At 36.3% G+C, this 27,919-nt stretch overlaps 1 protein-coding gene across 2 annotated transcripts in view; it reads left to right on the top strand.

Annotated features, from left to right (window-relative positions):
• The window catches only part of RNF13 (ring finger protein 13), a 138,805-nt gene that overhangs the window by 36,508 nt on the left and 74,378 nt on the right, over positions 1-27,919 (top strand). Inside the window, exon 3 of one of the 2 annotated variants that reach the window (XM_082839206.1) lies at positions 8,760-8,840. In XM_082839206.1, the coding sequence (XP_082695332.1) occupies positions 8,760-8,840 (81 nt within the window). Of the gene's footprint in view, positions 1-8,759; positions 8,841-23,954; positions 23,994-27,919 lie in introns of those variants that run through there. The other variant, XM_082839207.1, reaches the window with a different exon arrangement.

Raw genomic sequence — 27,919 nt, 5'->3', positions numbered from 1 at the left:
TTACTAGAGCAAGTTATTTTCAAGCGGAGTATTTTTATTCTGTAGTCAATCTGTAAAATGAGGATGATGATAATAGTGGCTGACTTTATAGGATTGTCATAAGGTTTAAATAAGTGAATACCTGTCAGGTGTTTAGCATGATGTCATAAATGCTCCATAATTGTTAGCTATTTGTTACTTTCTGAATTGAATTAAATCTTCTGTTAAGGCTGCTGTCAAAGAGGAGAACTGGTTAAGAGAAGACTTCTTCAAAATAAGTAAAGTCGCAACATGGTAATCTTTGAGAGTGGGATTCCAGAGAGGAATAATTTTTTTTGTTTCAAAAATTTTAACAATGAGTGTGCTTTAATTTCATGAGCAGCAGCGTTCCTCCTGCCCCCCACCATACTAAAAAAGAAAGCACTTTTGTATTAAAGATGTTTCTGTTTGTCTTGTTCATGATAGAAACATTTATTTTTTTTAATTTAAACAATGTGATTGTAAAAAGCAGTGTGTGCAAAGTTAACAACTGCCTTCCTGAGGAAAGGCAAAGCAGTTTCAAAATGAGTCTCACTCGATAACAAAACTTGTTCCAAGTCAGTGTTACAAGTACTGTAGTTCAAGCTAGATATTTTATTTCTGAAATTCTAACCAAAAAAGTGAACTCAGTAATAAAAGTAATAGGAAGTGATAAAAGAGTACTTTAGTACAGTTGTAGATTTTCCATTTCCTAATTTGTTTATTTTTCAACTTAAACATAATTTATTATGCTCTTGTCTCTGGAATAATTTCTTAAAATGGGAAGAAAGAGTATAATTATCATGATAATCAAACAAATGCATTAGTACTAATTCTCGAGCTATAACCCAAACCAGCAATCTACATAAGAATCTAGTTAACATTCTCTGACCTAATTTCAAATCAATAGTAAGTGTGAAAAGTCATTCAATCCATTGAAACCAAAATGAAAAAGATAACTTTACCCCACACAATTAGAAATGTTTCTAGTAGACTCACTTAAAATCATTGCTCTATGTCATGTGATCTATAGGCTGTCCTTCCCACCAGACGACCTCCCTTGATCCATCCTCAGGTGCAGTAAAAAGTCAGTCAAATTCAGCAACTCAGGGAAACATCGACATGGAAAAGGAGTTAGTTCCATCACCAAAAAGAGACCTAAAGCTCATAAGTTTATAAAACCCACCCATAGATTCTTTCTCTATCAATAAAGCAAGGAAAGTGGGAAGAACTCTTTTTAGTTTTCTTAGTTTTTATTTCCAAAACTTAAAATTAAAAAAATATATATTATGTACACCTTTTTTTTAAACATCTTTATTGGAGTATATTTGCTTTACAATATTGTGTTCGTTTCTGCTGTATAACAAAGTGAATCAGCTATATGTATACATATATCCCCATATCCCCTCCCTCTTGCGGCTCCCTCCCACGCTCCCTATCAAAAAAGGTAGGTCAAAAAAGGATCTTGCTGTGATTTATGTCATAGAGTGTTCTGCCTATGTTTTCCTCTAAGAGTTTTATAGTGTCTGGCCTTACATTGGGTCTTTAATCCATTTTGAGTTTATTTTTGTGTATGGTGTTAGGGAGTGTTCTAATTTCATTCTTTTACGTGTAGCTGTCCAGTTTTCCCAGCATCACTTATTGAAGAGGCTGTCTTTTGTCCATTGTATATTCTTGCCTCCGTTCTTAAAGATAAGGTGACCATGTGTGTGTGGGTTTATCTCTGGGCTTTCTATCCTGTTCCATTGTTTTATATATCTGTTTTTGTGCCAGTACCATACTATCTTGATTACTGTAGCTTTGTAGTATAGTCTGAATTCAGGGAGCCTGATTCCTCCAGCTCCATTTTTCTTTCTCAAGATTGCTTTGGCTATTCGGGGTCTTTTGTGTTTCCATACAAATTGTGAAATTTTTTGTTCTAGTTCTGAGAAAAATGCCATTGGTAGTTTGATAGGGATTGCATTGAATCTGTAGATTGCTTTGGGTAGTATAGTCATTTTCTCAATGTTGATTCTTTCAATCCAAGAACATGGTATATCTCTCCATATGTTTGTATCGTCTTTAATTTCTTTCATCAGCATCATATAGTTTTCTGCATACAGGTCTTTTGTCTCCTTAGGTAGGTTTATTCCTAGATATCTTATTCTTTTTGTTGCAATGGTAAATGAGAGTGTTTCCTTAATTTCCCTTTCAGATTTTGCATCATTAGTGTATAGGAATGCAAGAGATTTCTGTGCATTCATTTTGTATCCTGCTACTTTACCAAATTCATTGAGTAACTCTAGTAGTTTTCTGGTAGCATCTTTAGGATTCTCTGTGTATAGTATCATGTCATTTGCAAACAGTGACAGTTTTACTCCTCTTTTCCGATCTGGATTCCTTTGATTTCTTTTTCTTCACTGATTGCTGTTGCTAAAACTTCCAGAACTATGTTGAATAATAGTAGTGAGAGTGGGCAACCTTGTCTTGCTCCTGATCTTAGTAGAAATGGTTTTAGTTTTTCACCACTGAGAAGGATGTTGGCTGTGGGTTTGTCATTTATGGCCTTTGTTATGTTGAGGTACGTTCCCTCTATGCCTACTTTCTGGAGGGTTTTTATTATAAATGGGTGTTGAATTTTGTCAAAAGCTTTTTTCTGCATCTATTGAAATGATCATATGGTTTTTATCCTTCAAGTTGTTAATATCGTGTATCACATTGATTGATTTGCGTATATTGAAGAATCCTTGCATTCCTGGGATAAACCCCACTTGATAATGGTGTATGATCCTCTTAATGTGCTGTTGGATTCTGTTTGCTAGTATTTTGTTGAGGATTTTTGCATCTGTGTTCATCAGTAATACTGGCCTGTAGTTTTCTTTTTTGTGACGTCTTTTTTTAAAAAATTAATTTATTTATATTTTATTTTTGGCTGCAGTGGGTCTTTGTTACTGTTCTTGGGCTGCCTCTAGTTGCGGCGAGCAGGGTTACTCTTTGTGCACAGGCTTCTCACTGCGGTGGCTTCTCTTGTTGCGAAGCATGGGCTCTGGGTGCACGGGCTTCAGTAGTTGTGGTGCACAGGCTTAGTTCCCCCGCGGCATGTGGCATCCTCGGACCAAGGCTTGAACCCGTGTCACCTGCATTGGCAGGCAGATTCTTAACCGCTGTGCCACCAGGGAAGTCCCTTTTTGTGACACCTTTGTCTGGTTTTGGTATCTGGGTGATGGTGGCCTCATAAAATGAGTTTGCGAGTGTTCCTCCCTCTGCTATATTTTGGAAGAGCTTGAGAAGGATAGGTGTTAGCTCTTCTTTAAATGTTTGATAGAATTTTCTTGTGAAGCCATCTGGTCCTGGGCTTTTGTTTGTTGGAAGATTTTTAATGACAGTTTCTATTTCAGTGCTTGTGATTGGTCTGTTTATATTTTCTATTTCTTCCTGGTTCAGTCTCAGAAGGTTTTGTTTTTCTAAGAATTTGTCCATTTCTTCCAGGTTGTCCATTTGATTGGCATATAGTTGCTTGTAGTAATCTCTCATGATCCTTTGTATTTCTGCAGTGTCGGTTGTTACTTCTTTTTCATTTCTAAGTCTATTGATTTGAGTCTTTTCCCTTTTTTTCCTGATGAATCTGGCTAATGGTTTACCAATTTTGTTTATCTTCTCAAAGAACCAGCTTTTGGTTTTATTGATCTTTGGTATCATTTCCTTCATTTCTTTTTCATTTATTTCTGATCTGATCTTTATGATTTCTTTCCTCTGCTAACTTTGGGGTTTTTTTGTTCTTCTTTCTCTAATTGCTTTAGGTGTAAGGTTAGGTTGGTTTTTTGAGATTTTTCTTGTTTCTTGAGGTAGGATTGTATTGCTATAGACGTCCCTCTTAGAACTGCTTTTGCTGCATCCCATAGGTTTTGGGTCATCCTGTTTTCATTGTCATTTGTTTCTAGGTTTTTTTTAAATTTCCTCTTTGCTTTCTTTATTTTATTATTATTTTTTTGTGGTACGCGGGCCTCTCACTGTTGCGGCCTCTCAGAGGAGCACAGGCTCCAGACGCGCAGGCTCAGCGGCCATGGCTCATGGACCCAGCCGCTCCACGGCATGTGGGATCTTCCCGGACCGGGGCACGAACCCGTGTCCCCTACATTGGCAGGCGGACTCTCAACCACTGTGCCACCAGGGAAGCCCTCCTCTTTGCTTTCTTCAGTGATCTCTTGGTTATTTAGTAGTATATTGTTTAGCTTCCATGTGTTTGTATTTTTTACAATTTTTTTCTCTGTAATTGATATCTAGTCTTATAGCATTGTGGTCGGAAGAGATACTTAATACGATTTCAGTTTTCTTAAATTTATCAAGGCTTGATATGTGACCCAATATATGATCTATCCTGGAGAATGTTCCATGAGCACTTGAGAAGAAAGTGTATTCTGTTGTTTTCGGATGGTATGTTCTGTAAATATCAATTAAGACCATCTTGTTTAATGTGTCATTTAAAGCCTGTGTTTGCTTATTGATTTACATTTTTGATGATCTGTCCATTGGTGAAAGTGGGGTGTTAAAGTCCCCTACTGTTATTGTGTTACTGTTGTTTTCCCCTTTTATGGCTGTTAGCATTTGCCTTATGTATTGAGGTGCTCCTATGTTGGGTGCATAAATATTTCCAATTGTTATATCTTCTTCTTGGATTGATCCCTTGATCATTATGTAGTGTCCTTCTTTGTCTCTTGTAATAGTCTTTATTTTAAAGTCTATTTAGTCTGATATGAGAATTGCTACTCCAGCTTTCTTTTGATTTCTATTTACGTGGAATATCTTTTTCCATCCCCTCACTTTCAGTCTCTGTGTATCCCTAGGTCTGAAGTGGGTCTCTTGTAGACAGCATATATACGGGTCTTGTTTTTGTATCCATCCAGCCAGTTTGTATCTTTTGGTTGGAGCATTTAATCCATTTATATTTAAGGTCATTATTGATATGTATGTCCCTATTACCATTTTCTTAATTGTTTTGGGTTTGTTATTGTAGATCTTTTCCTTCTCTTGGTTTCCTGCCTAGAGAAGTTCCTTTAGCATTTGTTGTAAAGCTGGTTTTGTGCTGCTCAATTCTCTTAGCTTTTGCTTCTCTGTAAAGGTTTTAATTTCTCTGTCAAATCTGGATGAGATCCTTGCTGGGTAGAGTAATCTTGGTTGTAGGTTTTTCCTTTACATCACTTTAAATATGTCCTGCCAGTCCCTTCTGGCTTGCAGGGTTTCTGCTGAAAGATCAGCTGTTAACCATATGGGGATTCCCTTGTGTGTTATTTGCTGCTTTTCCCTTGCTGCTTTTAATATTTTTTCTTTGTATTTAATTTTTGATATTTTGATCAATATGTGTCTTGGTGTGTTTCTTCTTGGATTTATCCTGTATGGACCTCTCTGCACTCTTGGACTTGATTATTTCCTTTCCCATATTAGGGAAGTTTTCAACTATAATCTCTTTAAATATTTTCTCAATCCCTTTCTTCTTCTCTTCTTCTTCTGGGACCCCTATAATTTGAATGTTGGTGCGTTTAATGTTGTCCCAGAGGTCTCTGAGATTGTCCTTAATTCTTTTCATTCTTTTTTCTTTATTCTGCTCTGCGGTAATTATTATTATTATTATATTTTTGTCCTGATTCCAGTGACTTTTTTTGTTTAAGATGTTGGGGGTAGGAGTTCATTAATCAATTTATTTTTGCTGTGTTGGGTCTTCGTTTCTGTGCGAGGGCTTTCACTAGTTGTGGCAAGTGGGGGCCACTCTTCATCATGGTTCGCAGGCCTCTCGCTATCTCGGCCTCTCTTGTTGCGGAGCACAGGCTCCAGACGCGCAGGCTCAGTAGTTGTGGCTCACGGGCCTAGTTGCTCCACGGCATGTGGGATCCTCCCAGACCATGCCTTGAACCCGTCTCCCCTGTATTGGCAGGCAGATTCTCAACCACTGCGCCACCAGGGAAGCCCTGCGGTAATTATTTCCACTATTTTATCTTCCAGGTCACTTATCCATTCTTCTGCTTCAGTTATTCTGCTATTGATTCCTTCTAGAGAATTTTAAATTTCATTTATTGTGGTGTTCATCATTTGTTTGCTCTTTAGTTCTTCTAGGTCCTTGTTAAACATTTCTTGTATTTTCTCCATTCTTTCTCCAAGATTTTGGATCATCTTTACTATCATTACTCTGAATTCTTTTTCAGGTAGACTGCTTACTTCCTCTTCATTTGTTTGGTCTGGTGTGTTTTTACCTTGCTCCTTCATGTGCTGTGTATTTTTCTGTCTTCTCATTTTGCTTAACTTACTATGTTTGGGGTCTCCTTTTCCTTTTCACAGGCTGCAGGTTCCCAGTTCTCATTGTTTTTGGTGTCTGCCCCCATTGGGTAAGGCTGGTTCAGTGGGTTGTGTAGGCTTCATGGTGGAGGGGACTGGTGCCTGTGTTCTGGTGGATGAGGCTGGATCTTGTCTTTCTGGTGGGTAGGACCGCATCTGGTGGTGTGTTTTGGGGTGTCTGTGAACTTATTATGATTTTAGGCAGCCTCTCTGCTAATGGGTGGGGTTGTGTTCCTGTCCTGCTAGTTGTTCAGCATGGGGTGTCCAGCACTGGAGCTTGCTGGCTGTTGAGTAGAGCTGGGTCTTAGCTTTGAGACAGAGTTCTCTGGGAGAGCTCTCACCGATTGATGTTACATGGGGCTGGGAGGTCTCTGGTGGTCCAAAGTCCTGAACTTGGCTCTCCCACATCAGAGGCTGAGGCCTGCCACCCGGCCAGAGCACCAATACCCTGTCAGCCACACAGCTTTCCACAACCAAAGTGACTGCTTGTGTGCAATCTGGGTTTGTCACCTGGAGAAGTTTCCGCAAAGACCATATGAATTATTTATCAACTTCCAAACTCCGGAACTCCATACTCCAGAGGCCCCCATTCAGATGTGCTGCCTCTCCCCTTCCACCCGCAGGTCCTATCCATTTCCAAATTTTAAAAGTACATTTTTTAAAAAGTACTGCCTGTACACATCTGTATTTTTTTTTTTTTTTTTGGTTTGTCTATGTTGATCTAGATCTATTTACTTATTTTACAGTGTTGTCTTTGGCCTTGGAGGAGTTAAATGACTTTGTCAAGTTCAAAGCTGATCATAATTTAATTGACTCAATTAAGAAAGATGTTTTAATTAAGAGTTTAAATGATACATGTGGTAATGAATATGAAAGCACTTTTTGACTCTAAAGCATTTTGTAAACCATAGAGCACTCTGCAAATATGAATTATTTTTAAAGTAGGAAATTACTCTGAAGCATTGCTGGCCTCCAGGTATCCTGCCAGGCTGATTATCCCAGAGGTAAAAGAATGGCTAGTTTCAACAATCAAATTCAGATGCTTGAATCATACGATTTATTGAATTAATTACAAACATACAGTGAGAAGCATAGGTAAAAGATGGGTATGTTAATACACTCAGGTTAGGATGCAAGTGGGAGGCAAGAGTCACACTACCTGAATCCTGTATTTTCTGTTTTTAGTTTGTCTAGTCTCTTTGCTGCATCAGTTTTCCCTGGTGACAGTGTGGTTACCAGGATCTGAGTTGAGGATGAGCAAGGGGACTTGACAGATGGAAGGTGTCTGGATCCAGTGTTTGCTTGCTCTGTTGGAGAGGCTTGAGGTACTTACATCTGAACGCAGCTGTAGTTGGCTGTTAACCTACAGGGCTGTTTATCCGGGTGTCTCAGGCAGATGGCACATGAGGCTAGAATAAGGATCAGCAGTGGGTGTTTGATTTAAGGACCACATAGCTATCTATCTGGATGTGTGACCTAATCCATGCTTTGTGAATATTTAAGGTTTGCTTCATCCTTCTCTCTTTTGCTGTCTATACATAACATTCTTGCTTTGTTCCATCCTTTTAATCTATATTCAAAACAAATGAGTTCTAGTTTTTCTGTCTTTGGCCTATAGTTTACTGACAAGTATCTTAACTTCTGATATATCATATAAATTTCACCTGTGTTTCAAAAGTTACTTGTTTACTATGTTTGCTTAGTTCATCTATCTTCCTTGTTTCTCTTGTTTTCTTTAAAGCACATTGAATATAGCATCTTAAATAATACAGCAGGCTCACTTCACAATTATTATATTATCTTCTAAAAGCACAGCAGAGGTAGAGGACTGATAAATATTGTAGCATAGGAATCTGTATCTGTAAGGAAGGGGAAAGTTGTTAAAGAGTTTGGATACCTTCAGCTCTCTCTATGTATGTATTTCATTGAGGTTAGTCCTTTCATTGTTCAGCCCTGGATAAAAGTGTTCAGATTACTTAAAAAATGGCAGTATCTTAAAAGTATGATTTGATACTCCTTCTTTCTCTGGGGGAAAGGCATCTTTCAAAGCTATTGTCAGAAATCCTGTAAATCTCTTCTATTAAATCAGACCCTTAGAGAGAAAATAAAATGGAACTCTTGCTGGAAAATAATCTGTCTAGAAAATTTCTTGTTAGGGAATTGTCTATGGGGAAAAGCTCAGATAAACAGTAGGTGGTTTAATGTTATAGAATTATTGCTTCTGTTTAATAATACATGAAATCAGAATCCAATTTAAGCAGTTGTTTATGCAGTAAATTGTATACATTCCTTTCTATTTTAGTGGATGTGCATTTACAAAGTTGATTTTATTATGATAAGCTGTGATAGTAAATCAAAATCGTGGAAATTACAACTTAAATAGTTTGACAGACTTTTTGTTTTTACTGTTATGTGTACATTGGTTGTAACTTGATTGTTTTTAATTTTATATTTAGTATAATTTTGAAAACGTGTCTCAGACATTTGATGACCTTCCAGCAAGATTTGGTTATAGACTTCCAGCTGAAGGTTTAAAGGTAAGAAAATAGTAATATATAATTAAAGGTACAGGATATTTAATAAAGTGATCTTTATTTCTCTTTATTTGTTTAAAGAATGAAAATATTTCTATTACTTATCATAAAACTTATACATGTTCATTCGTAAAGACTATTCAAAAGGTATGAAGAAGAAAGTGAAAATCACCTATGATTGTATTATTCTGAACTAGCTGCTGTTAACATTTGGTATATGATATTTCAGACCTGTTTGCTAGAATATGTGCCATGTGTGTGTTTGTAGATACACATGTGCATATATAGGTACAAATATATGTGCTTATATATTTATGTGCATATATATTTATGTACATATATAATGAATCTGTATTTAATACTAATAGAAATATGCCACTTCGTTACCTGCCTTTTTTACTTTATTGTAAATCTAGAACATCTTTTCATGCTAATAGACAAGGATCTGCATTTTTATTTGCTGTGGCTGCATGGTTTTGCCGTATCATGAAATACTGTATATTTTTGAACATTGGTTTGTTTAACTTTTTTTACAGTGGATATTTAGCTTGTCCAGTTTTTGCTAATACAGTTTGCCCATTTTTAAATTAAGATGTCCATTCTTATTGATTTGTAAGAATACTTTATATATTAAAAGTGCCAATCTATTGTTTGCCATATATGCCTCAGATCATTTCTCTCAGTTTGTCCTCCATCTTTTAATTTTTAAAGTGTCAGAAGTTTTGTTTATGTAGTTAAATATTGTTATCTTTCCCTTCTACCTCTGGAGTCATGCTTAGAAGTTCCTTCCCTATTCTAAGATAATATAAGATTTTTATGTTATGTAAGTTAGAATACATGAAATTGTGTATATATGTACCACAGAAAGTTTTCAGTTTGTTCTTTCTTTATTTTTTAACTGACAAAGCAAAAGACTTTATTGGGAAGGGGCGCCCGGGTAGAGAGCAGCAGGATAAGGGAACCCAGGAGAACTGCTCAACCACTTGGCTCGAGGTCTCAGGTTTTATGGTAATGGGGTTAGTTTCAGGGTTGTCTCTGGCCAGTCATCTTGCTTGGCCCATATTTGGTCTGACTCAGGGTCCTTCCCGGTGACACATGTATCTCTCAGCCAAGATGGATTCCTGTTCTAACTTTCTTAAAATTCCTTATTTAAGTACTATAAAACTGTTATTCTCATTTAGGATAGCAGGCGTCTCCGAGAGGGACATATCAGTTGTTAATTTTTTAAAGATTTTAAATTATTAAAAAAATTCCCAACGTTGTATAACTATTTGTCATTGTAAATTTTTAAAAAACATTTATTTATTTATTTTTGGCTGTGTTGGGTCTTAGTTGCTGCAACACGCGGGATCTTTCATTGCAGTGCACGGGCTTCTCTCTAATTGTGGCACGTGGGCTCAGTTGCTCTGCGTCATGTGGGATCTTAGTTCCCTGATCAGGGATCGAACCCACATCCCCTTCATTGGAAGGCGGATTCTCTACCACTGGACCACCAGGGCAGTCCCCTGTAAAAATATTTAAACAGAAAAGAAGTATACAGAGGAAAAAGGAAAAAACCTTCCTATACCCCTTCCTCATCTATACATATTAATACCACTTCCTCTTCAGAGTTCAGCATCAGGGTGTTAAATGTGCTCTTAGATCCTTTTATAAATATGTAGTGCTTTTTAGTTCATAAATTTATGAACTTGTGAAGTTCATAAATGGTTATCATTTGTGAATAAGAAAGGTTTCTTAATTTTTATAAGGAAACCCATTCTAGCTAATTTATCTAGAAGGGGATTTATGAAAGGATAAAGATGTTCAGAGTATCATAGCCTGGAGAAGCATTTTCCAAACTGTTTCAGGAATAAAACCCAGAAGCACCTTGTAGAACTGGCTTGATGAGAGATTGATGGCAGCCAGTGACTCCCAGAGAAAAACACATCACCTTGTCTCTGATCAGGAAGCCTCTGTGGTCTTAAAACAATCTGTTTCTATTGCTACCCAAGTTAATCAAAGAGATACCCTTTGCCAAACTGTTTTCCTCAGATCTAACACCTGGATTTTTCTAATTGACAGACTCTAGACCACATAGTTACTAGCCATATTCTTTCTTTCTTTCTTCCTTTCTTCCTTTCTCCCTTTGTTTGTTCGTTCGTTCGTTCGTTCGTTCGTTCCTTCCTTCCTTCCTTCCTTCCTTTCTTTCCTTTCTTCACCCATTTTTAAAAAAATATCTTTATTGGAGTATAATTTCTTTACAATGTTGTGTTAGTTTCTGCTCTACAACAGAGTGAATCAGCTATATGTATACATATATCCCCATATCTCCTCCTTCTTCAGCCTCCCTCCCACCCTCCCTATCCCACCCCTCTAGGAGGTCACAAAGCACAGAGCTGATCTCCCTGTGCAATGCAGCCACTTCCCACTAGCCATCCATTTTACATTTGGTAGTGTATATATGTCAGTACTATTCTCTCACTTTGTCCCAGCTTCCCCTTACCCTGCTGTGTCCTCAAGTCCATTCTCTACGTCTGCATCTTTTTTTTTTTTTTGCGGTACGCAGGCCTCTCACTGTTGTGGCCTCTCCCATTGTGGAGCACAGGCTCCGGATGCGCAGGCCCAGTGGCCACGGCTCACGGGCCCAGCCTCTCTGCGGCATGTGGGATCCTCCAGGACCAGGGCACGAACCCGCATCCCCTGCATCAGCAGGTGGACTCTCAACCACTGCGCCACCAGGGAAGCCCTATGTCTGCATCTTTATTTCTGCCCTGCCACTAGGTTCATCAGTACTGTTTTTGTTTTTTTGATTCCATATATGTGCGTTAGCATCCGGTATTTGTTTTCTCTTTCTGACTTACTTCACTCTGTATGATAGACTCTAGGTCCATCCACCTCATTACAAGTAACTCAATTTCATTCCTTTTTATGGCTGAGTAATACTCCATTGTATATATATGTGCCTCATCTTCTTTATCCATTCATCTGTCGATGGACACTTAGGTTGTCCTGGCTACTGTAAATAGTGCTGCAGTGAACATTGTGGTACATGTCTGTTTTTGAATTATGGTTTTCTCAGGGTATATGCCCAGTAGTGGGATTGCTGGGTCTTATGGTAGTTCCACTTTTACTTTTCTAAGGAACCTCCATACTGTTCTCCATAGTTAGCCATATACTTTAGTGAAATACCTGGCTATGAGGGAGGGTGGGCAATACATAGTAGTAGTTGTTGTTATTTTTGTTGTTTTAGTCTGCTTTGGGAAGGTGGGGTTCCTAGCATGGGGAAAGATGTGGGTACTGTGAATGGAAGGTATCCACTACGGCATTACTTTGCATCTGACACCCCGCACTCCCCACATTAGCATTGTGTCTTAGGGAGTTTTCCACAGCCGTGGAAAGAATGTTCCTTGGGCTTCCCTGGTGGCGCAGTGGTTGAGAGTCCACCTGCCGATGCAGGGGACACGGGTTCGTGCCCCGGTCCGGGAAGATCCCACATGCCGCGGAGCGGCTGGGCCTGTGAGCCATGGCTGCTGAGCCTGCGCGTCCGGAGCCTGTGCTCCGCAACGGGAGAGGCCACAACGGTGAGAGGCCTGCGTACCGCCAAAAAAAAAAAAAAGAATGTTCCTGTTGAGCACTGTATGGTATTCTGTAATATGCATGACTATAGTTTATTAGTCATTTTCTATTAACAGATATTTCGGTTTCTTATCCAAAGTCCAGTTATTTCTCTAGGATAGAGGTTTGGAAGTGTAATTGATGATTCCATGGGTATGTATATCTAAAATTTTCTTAGATACACTAAATTACTTTTCTAGAAAGCTGTACTAATGGGTATGAGAATACCCATTTCCCTACACCCTTGCCAACACTGGATATTATCAGTCTTTTTAACTTTTGCCAATCTGATGGGCAAAAAGGATTATCTTCTTTTAATTTGCATTTCTCTGATTACCAGTGATTTTGAACTGGCATCCTTTCTTCCATTCAGCGTAAGGAGTCAGACAATCCCTTTTCACTGAAGAACCTTTCTGCTTAGTAAGCTTGTTTTAAAGAGTTCCATAAACTCCTGATAACCATATTCTTATTGTTGCTCCTCTGTGTTATTGTAAATTTAGTTTACATTTAAAAGGAATTTTGACAACTGTATTTATTCACTGCCTGAGAAAAAATAGTGTTAAATATCTGCCTGCTATTGTACTGTGACAATATAGGGCGAGCCCAGGAGGTAAAATACAGTGATAGTAAAGAGAGTATTCTAACAAATTGTTGGATCATTATGGGTAGCTTTTATATTTATGTGACTGGCTTGCCATTGCCCAGAATCAGAATTCACAAATACTAGCCCACTTCTTATCGTTAAAAGGAGGACTTGATGATAAAGTGGGGATGGCTTACTATAGTGTAATGTCTATAAAACTAATTAAATGACTGTGTTAAAAATATAACCAAGTTAATTTAAAAATATTATATGGTTATTAAGAGACATAGCTGAGAAATATTTTAACTTTTAAACTTTGGCCAGAGTGTTTAGTTGGGATAGTTTTTGTAGGCTTATGTTCTGTATTCTGTAGATTTTAGAGTATCACTGGATTCCACCATTTATAAGAGATCAGATATATAGAACACATATCAGTTGAAATTCTGTGTTTACATTCTATTTACATATGCCCCAGTATTAAGCTAATAGTAAGCAAAGAAAATTTTAGCTATTTGAGATTTAATGTAAAAATGTGAATCTTGCAAGGATTAAAATACGGCATGTTAGTGTTGTAGAAGTTTTAAAAGAAAGATTTGATATTTTTACCTGAGGGAAGCTCTTTGTTTTCAGTTATACATTTTAATTGGCTGTTTTGGCAGGTACCTTTTCCAGAAAACCTTTTTTTTTTTTCCTTTAAAAATGGCTCAGGTCAAAAGGGAAGATGTATGGCATCAGTATGTTCCTTTAAATCTAAATACCTTATAAGAGACCTGGCAATGAAATATGATATGGTCGTATAGTGTGGCCATTGTCCAGAGTTAGATACTCACAAGGAGTTCATTACTGAGAGTCCACTTCAGAAGGACTGAAGAGACACTTCAGAAGGTCTTTAACCTCTAGGTTTGGTGATGTAACCCCATTCCCTCTCCTCCCTCACTAAAGGAAAAACCTACATGTAAGTGTTACTCTTTTGCCACATCCTTGCCAAGACTTGGTATTGTCAGAATTGTTTATCAACTTGATGGATATGAAGTGGTATCTTACTGCTTTTACTTGGGATTTCCTGAATTATTAGTGAGATCAAGCTTTTTTTTATAGTATTATTGGTCAATCAGGTTTCTTTTAGTTTGAATTGTCTTTTTTTTTTAACTCATTTTTGTATTGGTTTGTTAATTTTTAAAGTACTGATTTGTAGGAAACCAGACACTAATCCTTTATTTATATTGCCTTATAAATATTTTCTTCTTTGGGCCTTTTAACTTTTTTTTTTAATAACAGCTCATATTTTTTTAAATTGGTTAATGTATTTTTTAAAATTTTATTTATTTATTCATTTTTGGCTGCATTGGGTCTTTGTTGCTGTGCACAGGCTTTAGTTGTGGCGAGCAGGGCTACTCTTCATTATGGTGCGCGGGCTTTTCATTGCGGTGGCTTCTCTTGTTGCAGAACACGGGCTCTAGGCGCTTGGGCTTCAGTAGTTGCAGCATGTGGGCTTCAGTAGTTGTGGCTCACGGGCTCTAGAGCACAGGCTCAGTAGTTGTGGCGCACAGGCTTCGTTACTCCGCGGCTTGTGGGATCTTCCCGGACCAGGGATCGAACCCGTCTCCCCTGCATTAGCTAGGTGGATTCTTAACCACTGTGCCACCAGGGAAGCGCTGTGCCTTTTAACTTTAAATTGCCTTTTAAAATTATGCCGAAGTTTAAATTTTAATGTAGACATCTTTTTGATGTTTTGCATTTTCTGTATCTTAAGTAATCCTTTCCTACCCTGAGGTCTTGAAATATTTTCCTCTGTTTAGTCCAAAATTTGTAAATTTTTCCCATGCCCCCAACTCCTTGCTTAGGAGGTCTTTAATGTACCCAGAATTATTTTATTGTATAGTGTAAAATAGGCCTCTATTTTTACCTTTTTGAAATGAATAACCAACTACTAAAGCATCATTATTGCATAGTCAAGATTTTACCATGTAGATTTGTAATGCTAGCAAGGTTTCTTGCTAGACTCTGTGTGTATTATCAATATCATGGAGTAATTCAGTTATACACTGAAGGCCAGTCTCAGGAAGATCAAGCTTTTCTAGGTTTCTTGTTTCTGTACTTTTAAGTGCCTTGATAGGTAGAAGGAATAATAATGATTATTAAAAATTCAAACCAAGGTTTATCTCCGATAAGTAAGACTAGTATCAGATTTCCTGAGTATTCCTATCAATGGTAAATCTTGTTTTCAGCAAAATACCCTTTGGGCTAGATTTACCATGATCATTGTGTACAGTGTTTTTGTAATCTGGTACTCAGCCTAAGTTCTTCATGTGGATGAGAAGGCGTAGAGGATAAAGGTCATGATATGCAGATTTGTCCTTGACTATCATTCCTAATATATAGAACAAAGGTACAAATAAAAGGTTCCTTATATGATAAGTGATTTATTTTTCCTCATCATTATTCTTAAATTAATCCCCTATATCATCACCAGTTAATTTTTCACAAACTGTATTATTCTTTGAAAGTTAATTTACTAGTTAGTTTTAGGATTATTTTATAAGAAATGATTTTGTTTAATGCAAAGGCTTGAGGTTAGAAGAGAGATTTTTTTTTTTTTGCTATGAAGGAAAATGCAAATATTGCAAGGAAAAGTGGTTGTTTGGGTGCCTTATTTGTGAGACTCCCTTTGCATTCTTTGTAGGGAAGATGTTCAGTACCAGCTACTGTATTTTCCCTCCCAGAACACTTGACAGTTTTGTGATAGAAAGAAGTCTTGGTTAAGGGTGAATGTGCTTGGCTTCCTCACTCCTAGGAACTATTAACTATTGCAGTGTCACCTTCTATTTGTAGACTAAAACAGAGGTCAGAGTCTCCTTTTCAAAGGAAAAGGAGGAAAGGAGGAAAAAATAAGGAAATAGCACCATCAAAATAAGGAGTAAACCACCTGGCTATACATAAAATGAGAATTCTAAAATATAAAGATATTTTCAAATGTACCAACTTAGATCATATTCAAAGAATGCTTCTTCAGTGACTTTTGAACTTGTAAAATAAACCTTTTCCTGTTAATTTCAAAAGTGATGATTGCTCATTCATTTATTATGAATCAGAGATGTAGAAAATAATGAAGAATTATTTCATTATGACAGTTTATCACTTAGAAGTGGGGAGGCAGGGAGAGAGCATAAAGTGGAGGGCCTGAAAAGAATGGATGGGAAAATCTACACGTATCCCACCCATCTTATCTGGAATTCCCAAAATCCAACCTTGCTTCTTTTCCTTTGTTCCACAGTTTGGTCCCTAGTCTCTTCCACCATCCTTGGACCTACCCGCTTTTTTCTGTTTACTCTCCTATCACCTTGGAAGTCAGCAGAGGCTTAGGTATCTGATACCATAAATCAACACAGCTCCCCTGCATACATCCCTGTTTCATTACTGGGCATTTTTGTTGTTTGTTCACTTAGTAGTTTTCATTAGATTTTCTTGCTGGCTTTCTCAGTCTGATACAGTAAAAAGGTCATTTTTAAATTCTTTTGCCCATGAAAAAATATTTTTCTGATTATAAAAGTAATATATGGTCACTATAAAAATTAAGATGATATAGGACATGTATAAAGAAGAATATGAGAATCATACATAATTCCACAACCAAGAGATTATAGTCCAACTATGTGAGTTTTCATAGATACATTTATGACTTTATTTTATGCATTTATATATGTTATTTTGCAACTTTTTAAAATTTGGCAATATCATGGCATATCCAATATCATGGATATCTCTTCGTATAAAAATATATGTATTCATATCATCAATAGAAATTTTGCAATTTATTGTAACACTTGAATTTTACCATACTGTAACCAATTCCCTGTGTCATTGGACATTTGGATTGCTTTTAATTTTTAAAAATTATGAAATATTGCAAACATAGAATAGAGTAAGGGAATAATAGAACATCCAATATATCTACTATTGATACTTAAATGTTAATATTTTACCAGTTTTTAAAGAGGAAATAAAATGTTACCAATTACATTGGAACATTATTTTTATCCTTCCAATTCCATTCCCTTATCTTCCCCCTCATAGATAATCATTACCCTGATATTTATGTATATATTTTAATGTTATAAAACGTGTTACCTTATATAAGCATCTATAAAAACTATTGTGCTTGCTTTTAAACTTTGTTTGGTCAGGCTTTTTTTTTTTTTTTTTTTTTTTTGCGGTACGCGGGCCTTTCACTGTTGTGGCCTCTCCCGTTGCGGAGCACAGGCTCCGGATGCGCAGGCTCAGCGGCCATGGCTCACGGGCCCAGCCGCTTTGCGGCATGTGGCATCTTCCCGGACCGGGGCACGAACCCATGTCCCCTGCATCTGCAGGCAGACTCTCAACCACTGCGCCACCAGGGAAGCCCTGGTCTGGCTTTTAAACTTGCTTTTTTCATCTAACACTATATTTGAAATTTATGTTGTTACATAGTCTTAATTCATTTTAAAGAATAGTACTCCATTTTATGAATATGCCACAATTTATTTTTTTATTCTTTTGTTGGTAGATATGTAAGATGTCAGTTTTTTGCTATATAGTGTTGCAGTGAACGTCCTTAAAAATGTGACCTTGTGTACAGTATAACTAAATGTCATTTCACACTCATCAGGTTAGTGGGAAAAAAAAGCCTTTCAGTGGCTAGCAAGGAAATGGGAAACCAAGTATTCTTGTATATGGCTGGTATATGAGTTTCTGACCAATTTGGAGATTTTGATAGTATATTCCTTCTTCTCTAAGTGAGAGTTTGCCGTGATGAAATAATTTATTTTTCCCACATTTAATATATTTCTTATTTCATTTAATAGTCAGTGATCATCAACTTTGAAATTAACAGAAAAACTAATACCAGTACTAACACTTACTATTTTGTATTGTTCTCCCTACTTTTATCTGTTTACCTGCACTACCCCTTCGTGCTATTTGCCATTCTCTTTGAATACCGAATATTGAAATAATTTCTGTAGTTAGGATCTGACCATTTCCATCAGTAATTTTAAGTCCTGACCCCCTTAATCAGATTGATAACCAGATTATATTCAACTTTAGTTAACTATCAATAGATTGTGCTCAACTATGACTGAGTTATGATTATAACAAATTGCAAACAGCAGATGATATAGTGAGTAATGAATGCTCGAAGGTCTTTGTTTCTTTTTTTAGAAAACAATGTGTTTTTGGCTTCATTACAAAAGAATTCCTTTTACTCAGGTTTCACTTTTGTTTGCAAAACAGAAGGAGAATTTCTTTACTGTCTCTTAAGTTTTCACAGATTTACTTTCTGTATTTGTTTCCGAACTTTTTTGTTATCAAAGATTTTGTTAAGAATTCTGTAACTGATTAACACATTTAAAGCTTTTATGTTCTTAGAGGATCTGCCAAGCACTACAGAATACAAAATACTAATAAATATTCCTTACTGGCATGTATTGATTATATGGCAGTTTAGAAGGCCATCTTAAAGGACATGTAATTACAGTGTAAGCTCAATCCACTTAAAATTCCTCTTGTTTTTAAAGATACTATCTTGTTGGATGTAGCAAGTCCTACAAGTATACCAGTGTTTTGATCTTCTAAGTTTCAGTCTGTTGGTTCAGACTGAAGCGAGAATTCTTGATTTTTTTTTTTTTTCTTAAGAATGATAATGGTGTGCGTGGGTATGCTGGTGGAGCCGTATGTAACTAAAAGGTATTGTCCACCAGAGGGCGTATTTTGTTTTCTAAAATGTCAAGATAATATCCACTGAGTGAAGCAATATCTGTATATGCTGAATGAGAAGCATGTACCAGATGGACTTTTCTTCATAGAGCTTGAATATTGTAAAATCAAAATCCTGACAACTACTTCTATGTTAAGTAAAACTCAAGGCTATAGTCTAAATTTTTATCAATTATGTTGTAATTTTTAAGATTTAAATTTGATAATAGAAAAACCAAAGGATTGTCAACCAGATCTCTTATGATTTCTCTTTATTTAAATCTTTCAACATCAATTTGAGTGAAAAAGGCATTGTTGATCTTATTTCCTAGCTTTATGCTAGACACCATGATTTATTGCCCCTCCTCTCCTTTTTTTCTTTTTAACGATAAGATCACTAGCAAATTATTTAAGTCTGCAGATTAGTTTGAAGTAGTAAACTTTGGGAGAAGATATTTGTTAATTTACATTAAATGTGAAATTCTATTTGCAATCAAGTTAATGTTACTTTGATGATATAAGGAAAGATATAGTAGATGTTTAGCAAGATAAATTATATTTAGATAGGATGGCCAATACTCTAAAACCAAGAGGTGATCGATTAAGCGTTTGGAATATATTTCTACTTACCCAGTGTGATCTAGGAAACAAAAAAGAAAAAAGAGGAACGCATCTCCATCAGATAAAAATGTCTTGTTATCTGCAAAAACAGTAGCTATCACTGGTTACAGTGGACCGGAGCCTGTGCAAAGGGGCTGTCCACTTCAAGAGCATTCATGTTCATGAGACATGTGTTTCTAGATGACCTTGTATTAGGTGATATATATATTCAACAGATATTACTTTTTTGGGTAAGAATTTAACAAACAACATTAATAGTAAAAAAAGGAGTATTTAAGGTACAATCATAAGTCATACTAAAAACCGTCTGATTCAGTCAGTGACCAGCCTCACGTCCTCATGTTTTCTAAATAACAATTTTATTGAGATATAGTTCACATACCATACAATTCATCCATTTAGTTTGTTTCAGTGGCTTTTGATGGTGTCCTTTGAAGTACAAAAGTTTTAAATTTTGATTAAATTCAGTTTGTCTGTTGTTTCTCTTACTGTTTATGATTTTGGTAGTATCATGTCTAAAAAACCAGTGCCTAATCCAAAGTCATGAAGATTTATGCATGTTTTCTTTCAGGACTTTTATTGTCTTAGTTCTCAGATTTATATCTTTAATTCATTTTGATTTAATTTTTATATATAGTATATAATTCTTTTATATATAGTACTTCTTTTATATATAGTATATAATTATATATATATATAATTACATACGTAATTCTTTTGCATGTGTATATCCAGTTGCCTCGCCACCACTTGTTGAAAAAACTATTTTTTTCCATTGAATTATCATGACACCCTGGTAAAAAACAAGTCAGTTGATCATAAATATGAAGGTTTATTTCTGGAATCTGTATTCTGCTCCGTTCATCTATATGTCTGTCTATATGCCAGCACCATACTGTTTTGATTACATAGCTATATACTAGTAAGTTTGAAACTGGAAAGTGTGGGTCCTCCAATTTGTTCTCCTTTTCAACATTATTTTGGCCTTTCTGGGTACCCTGGATTTCCATTTGAACTTTAGGATCACCTCGTCAATTTCTGCAAAAAAAAAAAAATCCAGCTGGGATTGTGATACAGATTGCATCGAAATTGTAGATTCATGGAGTATCGTCATCCTAAAAATATTGTCTTCTGATCTATGAACATGAACCCTTTCCATTTATTTAGATCTTCTTTAATATCTTTTGACAAGGTTTGTAACTTTTAGTATACAGGTCTTGCATTTCTTTTATTAAATTTATTACTAAGTATTTTATTATTTTTAATACTATTATAAATGGTATTGTGTTCCTAGTTTGCTTTTCAGATGGCTCATTGTAAGTATATAGAAATACAATGGATTTTTTATATTGATCTTGTATTCTGCAACCTTGCTGAACTTGATTTTTAGTTCTAATTATTCTTAAGTGGATTTCTTAGGATTTTCTATGTGTAAGATCATACCATCTGCAAAGAGAGATAATTTTACTTCTTCCTTTCCAATTTGGATGCCTTTTCTTTTTTCCCCCTCACTGCCCTGAAAAGAACTGCCAGTACATTTTTGTTTTTTATTTTTTTAATTAATTTTGTATTTTTACTTTTTTTTAATTGCAGTATAGTTGATTTACACTGTTGTGTTAGTTTCTGGTGTACAGCAAAGTGATTCAGTTACACATAGATACATACATATGTATGTGTGTATTCTTTTCTAGATTCTTTTCCATTATAGGTTATTACAAGATATTGAATATAGTTCCCTGTGTTATACAGTAGGACCTTGTTGTTTATCTATTTTGTAGAAAGTAGTGTGTATCTGTTAATTCCAAGCTCCTAATTTATCCCTGCCCCTATTTCCCCTTTGGTAACCTTGTTTGTTTTCTATTTCTATGGGTCTGTTTCTGTTTTTATTTTGTAAGTAAATTTCATTTGTACCCTTTTTTTTAGATTCCACATATAAGTGATATCGTATGATATTTGTCTTTCTCTGTCTCACTTAACTTCACTCAGTATGACAATCTCTAGGTCCATGCATTTGCTGCAAGTAGCATTATTTTGTTCTTTTTTATGGCTGAGTAATATTCCATTGTATATTATATATGTACCACATCTTCTTTATCCATTCCTCTGTTGATGGACATTTAGGTTGCTTCCATGTCTTGGCTATTGTAAATAGTGCTGCAATGAACATTGGGGTGCATGCATCTTTTCGAATTATGGTTTTCTCCAGGTATATGCTCAGGAGTGGGACTACTGGGTCATGTGGTAGTTGTATTTTTAGTTTTTTAAGGGACCTCCATACTGTTTTTCAGTTTACATACTGACTGTACCAGTTTACATTCCCACCAACAGTGTAGGAGGGTTCCCTCTTTTCTACACCCTCTCCAGCATTTATTATTTGTAGACTTTTTGATGATGGCCATTCTGACCAGTATGAGGTGATACCTCATTGTAGTTTTCATTTGCATTTCTCTAATAATTAGTGATGTTGAACATCTTTTCATGTGCCTTTTGGCCATCTGTAGTCTTCTTTGGAGAAATGTTTATTTAGGTCTTCTACCCATTTTTTGATTAGGTTGTTTGTTTGTTTTTGATATTGAGCTGTACGAGCTGTTTGTGTATTTTGGAGATTAATCCTTTGTCAGTTGCATCATTTGCAAATATTTTCTCCCATTCTGTACGTTGTTTCTGTGTTTTGTTTATGGTTTCCTTTGCTGTGCAAAAGCTTTTAAGTTTGATTAGGTCCCATTAGTTAAAAGGATTTCTAATTTGAGCCTTTATGTGATTCACCTTATAAAAATTGAGTGATTACCAACCATATCAAATACTGTGGAAGTATGTACACTCAAAATCATTGCAGTTTTGTGAGAGTTTTTTTTCTCAGTCCTATCTGGACAATTTTAATATGAGTAGATATGAGTTATATTCAGTATTTATAAATTGAAAAGTTGATAAATATAAAACCAGGAAGGGGAATGTTACACTAGGATGTACTCGAGAGTAACAGGTACTTTAGTTACATCGAAATGGTTCGATGCTACCATTTCCCTTCTTGACACCTGGTATTTTCCTCTTTAAATGGTTTGAGCTTTTTTTCTTTTCCAAGTATATTTGTGTAGCACAAATATCATAATGGAAATAATAACTTTAAGGAATAATCTGTAGTCCCACTAATCTCACCAAAATCATTTTCTCTTTGTGTTTATATTAAATTTGAAAGACAATGTTTTGAAGAAAAGGACCATCATTTGAGTCAGCTCTAGGTTTGACTCAAATTAACAATGGAATGTTAATTGGGTATGTTATCTTCTTTGATGCTTCAGTTTCTTCTCTAAAATGGGAATGATAATGCCTTTGTGATCTGTGATCCTCAGTTGTAACTGTAAAGCTATCTGTGTATTCTGGGACTTCAGTTTAGTAATGATAGTTAACAACAGGGACAAATAACTTGGAACACCAGTTGTCTATAAACCACCTTGTGGACTTATACAATCTCATGAAAGATGCTGGGATTATAGGAGAAAATAGGAAGGTGTAAGAAAAAGAAGAAAAAATATAAACAGAGTGCTAATGCTTTTAATAAGCACATAAGTTCTGTCATAGAAGTGGTGATAATATTAACACAATGCCAAAAATTATTAGAGTGCTGTGCTGAGAATAGGGAAGCTTGGAACTTAGTTTTGGTTTAATTCATATCTTTGTGAAGATGAGTAGTGTACTAAAATGGGAAGAAGCTGGACTTTTGGGTCAGAGTTACTGGACTTCAAATTCTGGTTCTATCACTGGGCAAGGTATTCAACTTCTTTAGGTCTCCCTATTTGTCTGTAATAGTACATATCCAGTAGACTAGTGTGAGGAAAGTGGCTACTTATTATTTCCTTCCTTCTCTTATTTTGGGTTTAATTTGCTCTTATTTTTTCCAGTTTCTTTAGATGAACATTGAGGTCATTAATTTGAAACCTTTCCTCTTTTCTAATATGGGTATTTAGATCTATAAATTTTGCTCTAAGTATTATTTTAGCTGTGTCCCACAAATTTTGGTAAGTTGTATCTTTATTTTCATTTGCTTCAAATGTTTAGGGCTAATGTGGCTTACTTCTGAGGCAGCAGTCTTCTGAGGACTCTATTTCATGCTATGTGTAAAACTATTCCCAGCCCTGTGTGAACTCCAGAGATTGTTCTGTTTACTCCTTTCTCATGGTTCTTCCTTAGTTTTGGCAGTTCCCTCACATACGTACGCAGATTACTACTCAGCCAACGACTTGAGTGGATGCCTCTACGTATATCTGGAGCTCTCTTTGCAGTTCGCTCCTCCCCAGTGTTGTGTCCCACAAAATCTAGCTGTGTTGACCTCCCCAAATTATGAATTGTCTCCTCAACTTATTGAGACTACCAGACTCTGTTGTGTTCCCCTGCTCTGTCCTGAGGCCTGGAATCTCTCCAGGCAGTGAGCTAAGGATTTTATAGGGCTCATCTCATTTGTTTCCTTTTCTCAGGAATCACTGTTGTGCTGTTTGTTGTCCAGTGTTTGAAAGCTGATGTTTCATATCTTTTTTTTTTTTTTTGGTTCTCTAGTTAATTAAAGCAAGAGGTTAAAACTAGCCCGTGTTATTCCATCATGGCTGGGAAGTGGAAGTTCAGCTTAGCATCCAGTAGGTAATTGATAAAGGTTAATAATCAAATCCATTAAAACAAAAAACTCAAAAATTCTCATTTGAGGAAATTATTAAGATGAGTGATTTTAGAACTATGTATCAACATTGTGTAAATGTGCTTTCTTTTGTTCACTTTTAATCTCAGTGCAATTAATAAACAAGTATAGTAGTCTGGGACTTTTTAAAATTAAAACTTTGACAGTTTTAGAATATTAAAATGAGTTAAATTTTGTTTCTAATGCTTGTGACCTTTTTCAGAAATAATGTTTTAAAAATAGTTGGTCTCGGGACTTCCCTGGTGTCTCGGTTAAGAATCTGCCTGCCAATGTCAGGGGACACAGGTTCTAGCTCTGGTCTGGGAAGATCCCACATGCTGCGGAGCAACTAAGCCCGTGCACCACAACTACTGAGACTGTGCTCTAGAGCCCGCAAGCCACAACTACTGAAGCCCGCATGCCTAGAGAAAAGCCACCGCAATGAGAAGCCCGTGCATCGCAACGAAGTGTAGCCCCCGCTCGCCACAACTAGAAAGCCCTGGTGCAGCAACGAAGACCCAGTGCAGCCCCCCAAAAAAAAAAAGTTGGTCTAAACTATTACATTGCTGACTTAGCACTTTTAAGTATTCTTTTAACATTTTTATTTATTAATGAGCTTATTATATTTTTATGACATCTTTTAATCAGATTTTATTAAATCTAAAATCTAAGTCACTGATAAAATATATAACCAGAAAAGGTTATTGGGGTGAATTCTAGCAGAGTGTACAGAGTGAGATGTAACTTTGAGATGAAGGATATTTAGTTACTGCTCTGAATAATGCTATGGATGTAATATCTAATTTGTGAGGAGGATTTTAAAAACCTTTCCTTTTAATCCAGTTAAAGGCTTAACTTTTAATTAGTATATAACTCTCAGTGATGTGCAGAAAGACATGCAAGGTTTGGCTATCAAATTGGCAGATGTCCTGAAGTTTGGAATGGTTAATATACTAATGTTTTGTCCTCGAGTCTTTTTTTTTAAAATTTAAATTAATTAATTTTTGGCTGTGTCGGGTCTTCGTTGCTGGAAGCAGGCTTTCTCTAGTTGTGGCGAGCGGAGGCTACTCTTCGTTGCGGTGCGTGGGCTTCTCATTGTGGTGGCTTCTCTTGTTGCGGAGCACGGGTTCTGTGGCGCCCGGGCTCAGTAGTTGTGGCTCGCGGGCTCTAGAGCACAGGCTCAGTAGTTGTGGCACACAGGCTTAGTTGCTCCGTGGCATGTGGGATCTTCCCGGACCAGGGCTAGAACCCGTGTCCCCTGCACTGGCAGGCGGATTCTTAACCACTGTGCCACCAGGGAAGTCCCTTGCCCTTGAGTCTTAAAAGATAGGTACTGAAAAGAGGAGAAATACAGCTTAGTAGCAACATGTCAAAAATTTGTTGAAATGACTGTAATGTGTTCACTAGAAACCTAATTTAGTTTTACAGTGCACCAATAGACATATAATATCTAGAACAGGTTAAAGTGTGATAGTTCCTATCTGTTGTTATATTGGTCAGATCACTTACAGTCGTATATTTAATTTTTGGCACCAAAGTGAAGTATAGTAAAGTTTAAGAACCAAGACAAACATCACCTTTTCTGTTACTGCCTCACATAGAATAATTTTCTCTGTTCTGTGCATTTGTACTGCATGTTGTTTTTACTTTGTTTTCTCTTGTCTTAATTGGATCAGTTAGTTCTTTCCAGATATTAATTACTTGAGTGGGGACTCAGTTCTTATTTATCCATCCTAGTATTTAAACAGACCCCACATGAAATGAGACAAGTGTATTCAGAGCAGAATGTTAAAGGAACTTAAAATAATGAGTAATGAATGGTAAGGATGTTTTATTGCATAAGAGGAGAGTAATCGCCAACTGTTTGTGAAAAAGGAATTAAATGTGGCGTGTATGTGAAAGTTACTGGTAGATTTTAGAAGAATGATCTAACAAAGCATTAGAGAAAAGGGCAGTGGATATTTTTTAACATTCTAGAAAGTTGTTGATATAAACAAATGAATCTGTCACACATTAGGAGAATGTTAGCTGATAAAGTCTGATTTATCAGTGTAACTCTTTTTGGTCTATGTTTGAATGTAAAAATTATGAAAGGTTCCATTGACAACTTATCATTTGAAATATTTGTATCAAATTTTGGAATCAACCTTAACTGCCTTTACACTAACATTTTGGTTTGTTCATTTTTGTAGATGTCCATTTCTCTTCTTGTTGCCCATTTTGTTCTTCACCTGTGTTTTTTTTTATCTGGCAGAGGCAGTGTAGCATAGTGGTTGAGAATGTAGGGTCTGGAGTTAGACTTCCTGGGATTACATGCCTGCTATGTATAACTTTAGGCAAGTTACCTAACTCTTTTGAGACTTAGTTTCCTCCTCTTTAAAATAGGGATAATAACAATAGTAGTTAACCTCATAGGATTATTGCAAAGATTAACTGAATTAGCGCATTTAAAGGGCATAGTGCCTAACACGCAGTGCTAAGTGTTATGGCTCAACAAATGTCAACTGCTTGCTGTTGCTGCAGTTATTAATTATTAATAACTTCAGGTATCCACTAACAAAACAACTTACCACTTTTCTCTCTCTCTTCCTGCTTTTACTTTTATATTCTTACAAAGGGAAAAAGGCACTGCTGCCTTGCTTTCAGCATTTTTGTTGACATTATCACTGCATATATTCTTCTTTTTTTTTTTTTTCCGGTACGCGGGCCTCTCACTGTTGTGGCCTCTCCCATTGCGGAGCGCAGGCTCAGCGGCCATGGCTCACGGGCCCAGCCGCTCCGCGGCATGTGGGATCTTCCCGGACCGGGGCACGAACCCATGTCCCCTGCATCGGCAGGCGGACTCTCAACCACTGCGCCACCAGGGAAGCCCTCAGTATGATTTTTAAGTTTAGATTATTTGAATATTCCAGTTAAAAAGTGGTAACCCAAACCACTTTGGAAAACTGCCTGGTGGTATTTACTAAAGCTTGATACTCTTATGATCCAGCTTGATATCCTATGGGTCTCCTTCTGTGTACATAAACATCATGCATATGTTCATGAAGAGACTTGTTCTGGAAAGTTTATAACAGCACTATTTGTAATAGTGCCTACTAGAAATTACCCAAATGCTCACCAACAGTAGAATAAATTTTGGTATATTCACACAATGTAATACTATAGAGAAATGAAAATTGAAAGATCTGCCAAGTATATCTCCACAGTATGGTTGCTGAATAGTAGGAATGATTCTCACAAATACAGTATTGAGAGAAAGAAGTCTAAAAGAGAATTTGCTGTATGTCTGGTTCTGTTTATGTCAGTTATAAAATTAGGCAAAATCTAATTTAAGCTGTTAGAAGTCCATGTAGTGACATTGCTGATAGGGTGGGGGAGTAGTGACTGGCAGGGAGGATGAAGGGAACTCCTGCAGTGCTTTTAATAGTCTGTTTCCTGATACAGGTGTGTTCAGTTTGGGAAAACTCATCAAGCTGAAAAATTATATTTTGTGTACTTTGCTTCATGTATAGTCATAAAAGTTTTTAAAAAATCCACAAATATATATACCACAAACCTATTGCATTATACATTCGATGATATTGAGGTGCCAGTCTGCATACACTATTTTTGTCCAGCATCCTTGTTTTGTTTTGTTTTTAATAAATTTGATTTGAACATAATTGAATACAGTTGTGGAAATTGAATTCAACATAATTGAATACAGATGAATTCTTCATGTAGATGAGCTGTTTTTTTTTCTTAATTTCCCATACCCCTATTTATCTGTTATGTTTATTTTATTTATTATTTTTTTAAACACTTTAATATTTTTTTGTTTATTTGGCTACTCTGGGTCTTAGTTGCAGCAAGCGGGAACTTTAGTTGCAGAATGTGGGAGCTAGTTCC

Source organism: Leucopleurus acutus (genome assembly GCF_964270905.1).
Source record: "Leucopleurus acutus genome assembly, chromosome: 5".
In the NCBI taxonomy this organism is placed as follows: Eukaryota; Metazoa; Chordata; class Mammalia; order Artiodactyla; family Delphinidae; genus Leucopleurus; species Leucopleurus acutus.
The sequence above is the reverse complement of the archived record's forward strand: the minus strand, read 5'-3'. Positions and strand labels throughout refer to the sequence as shown.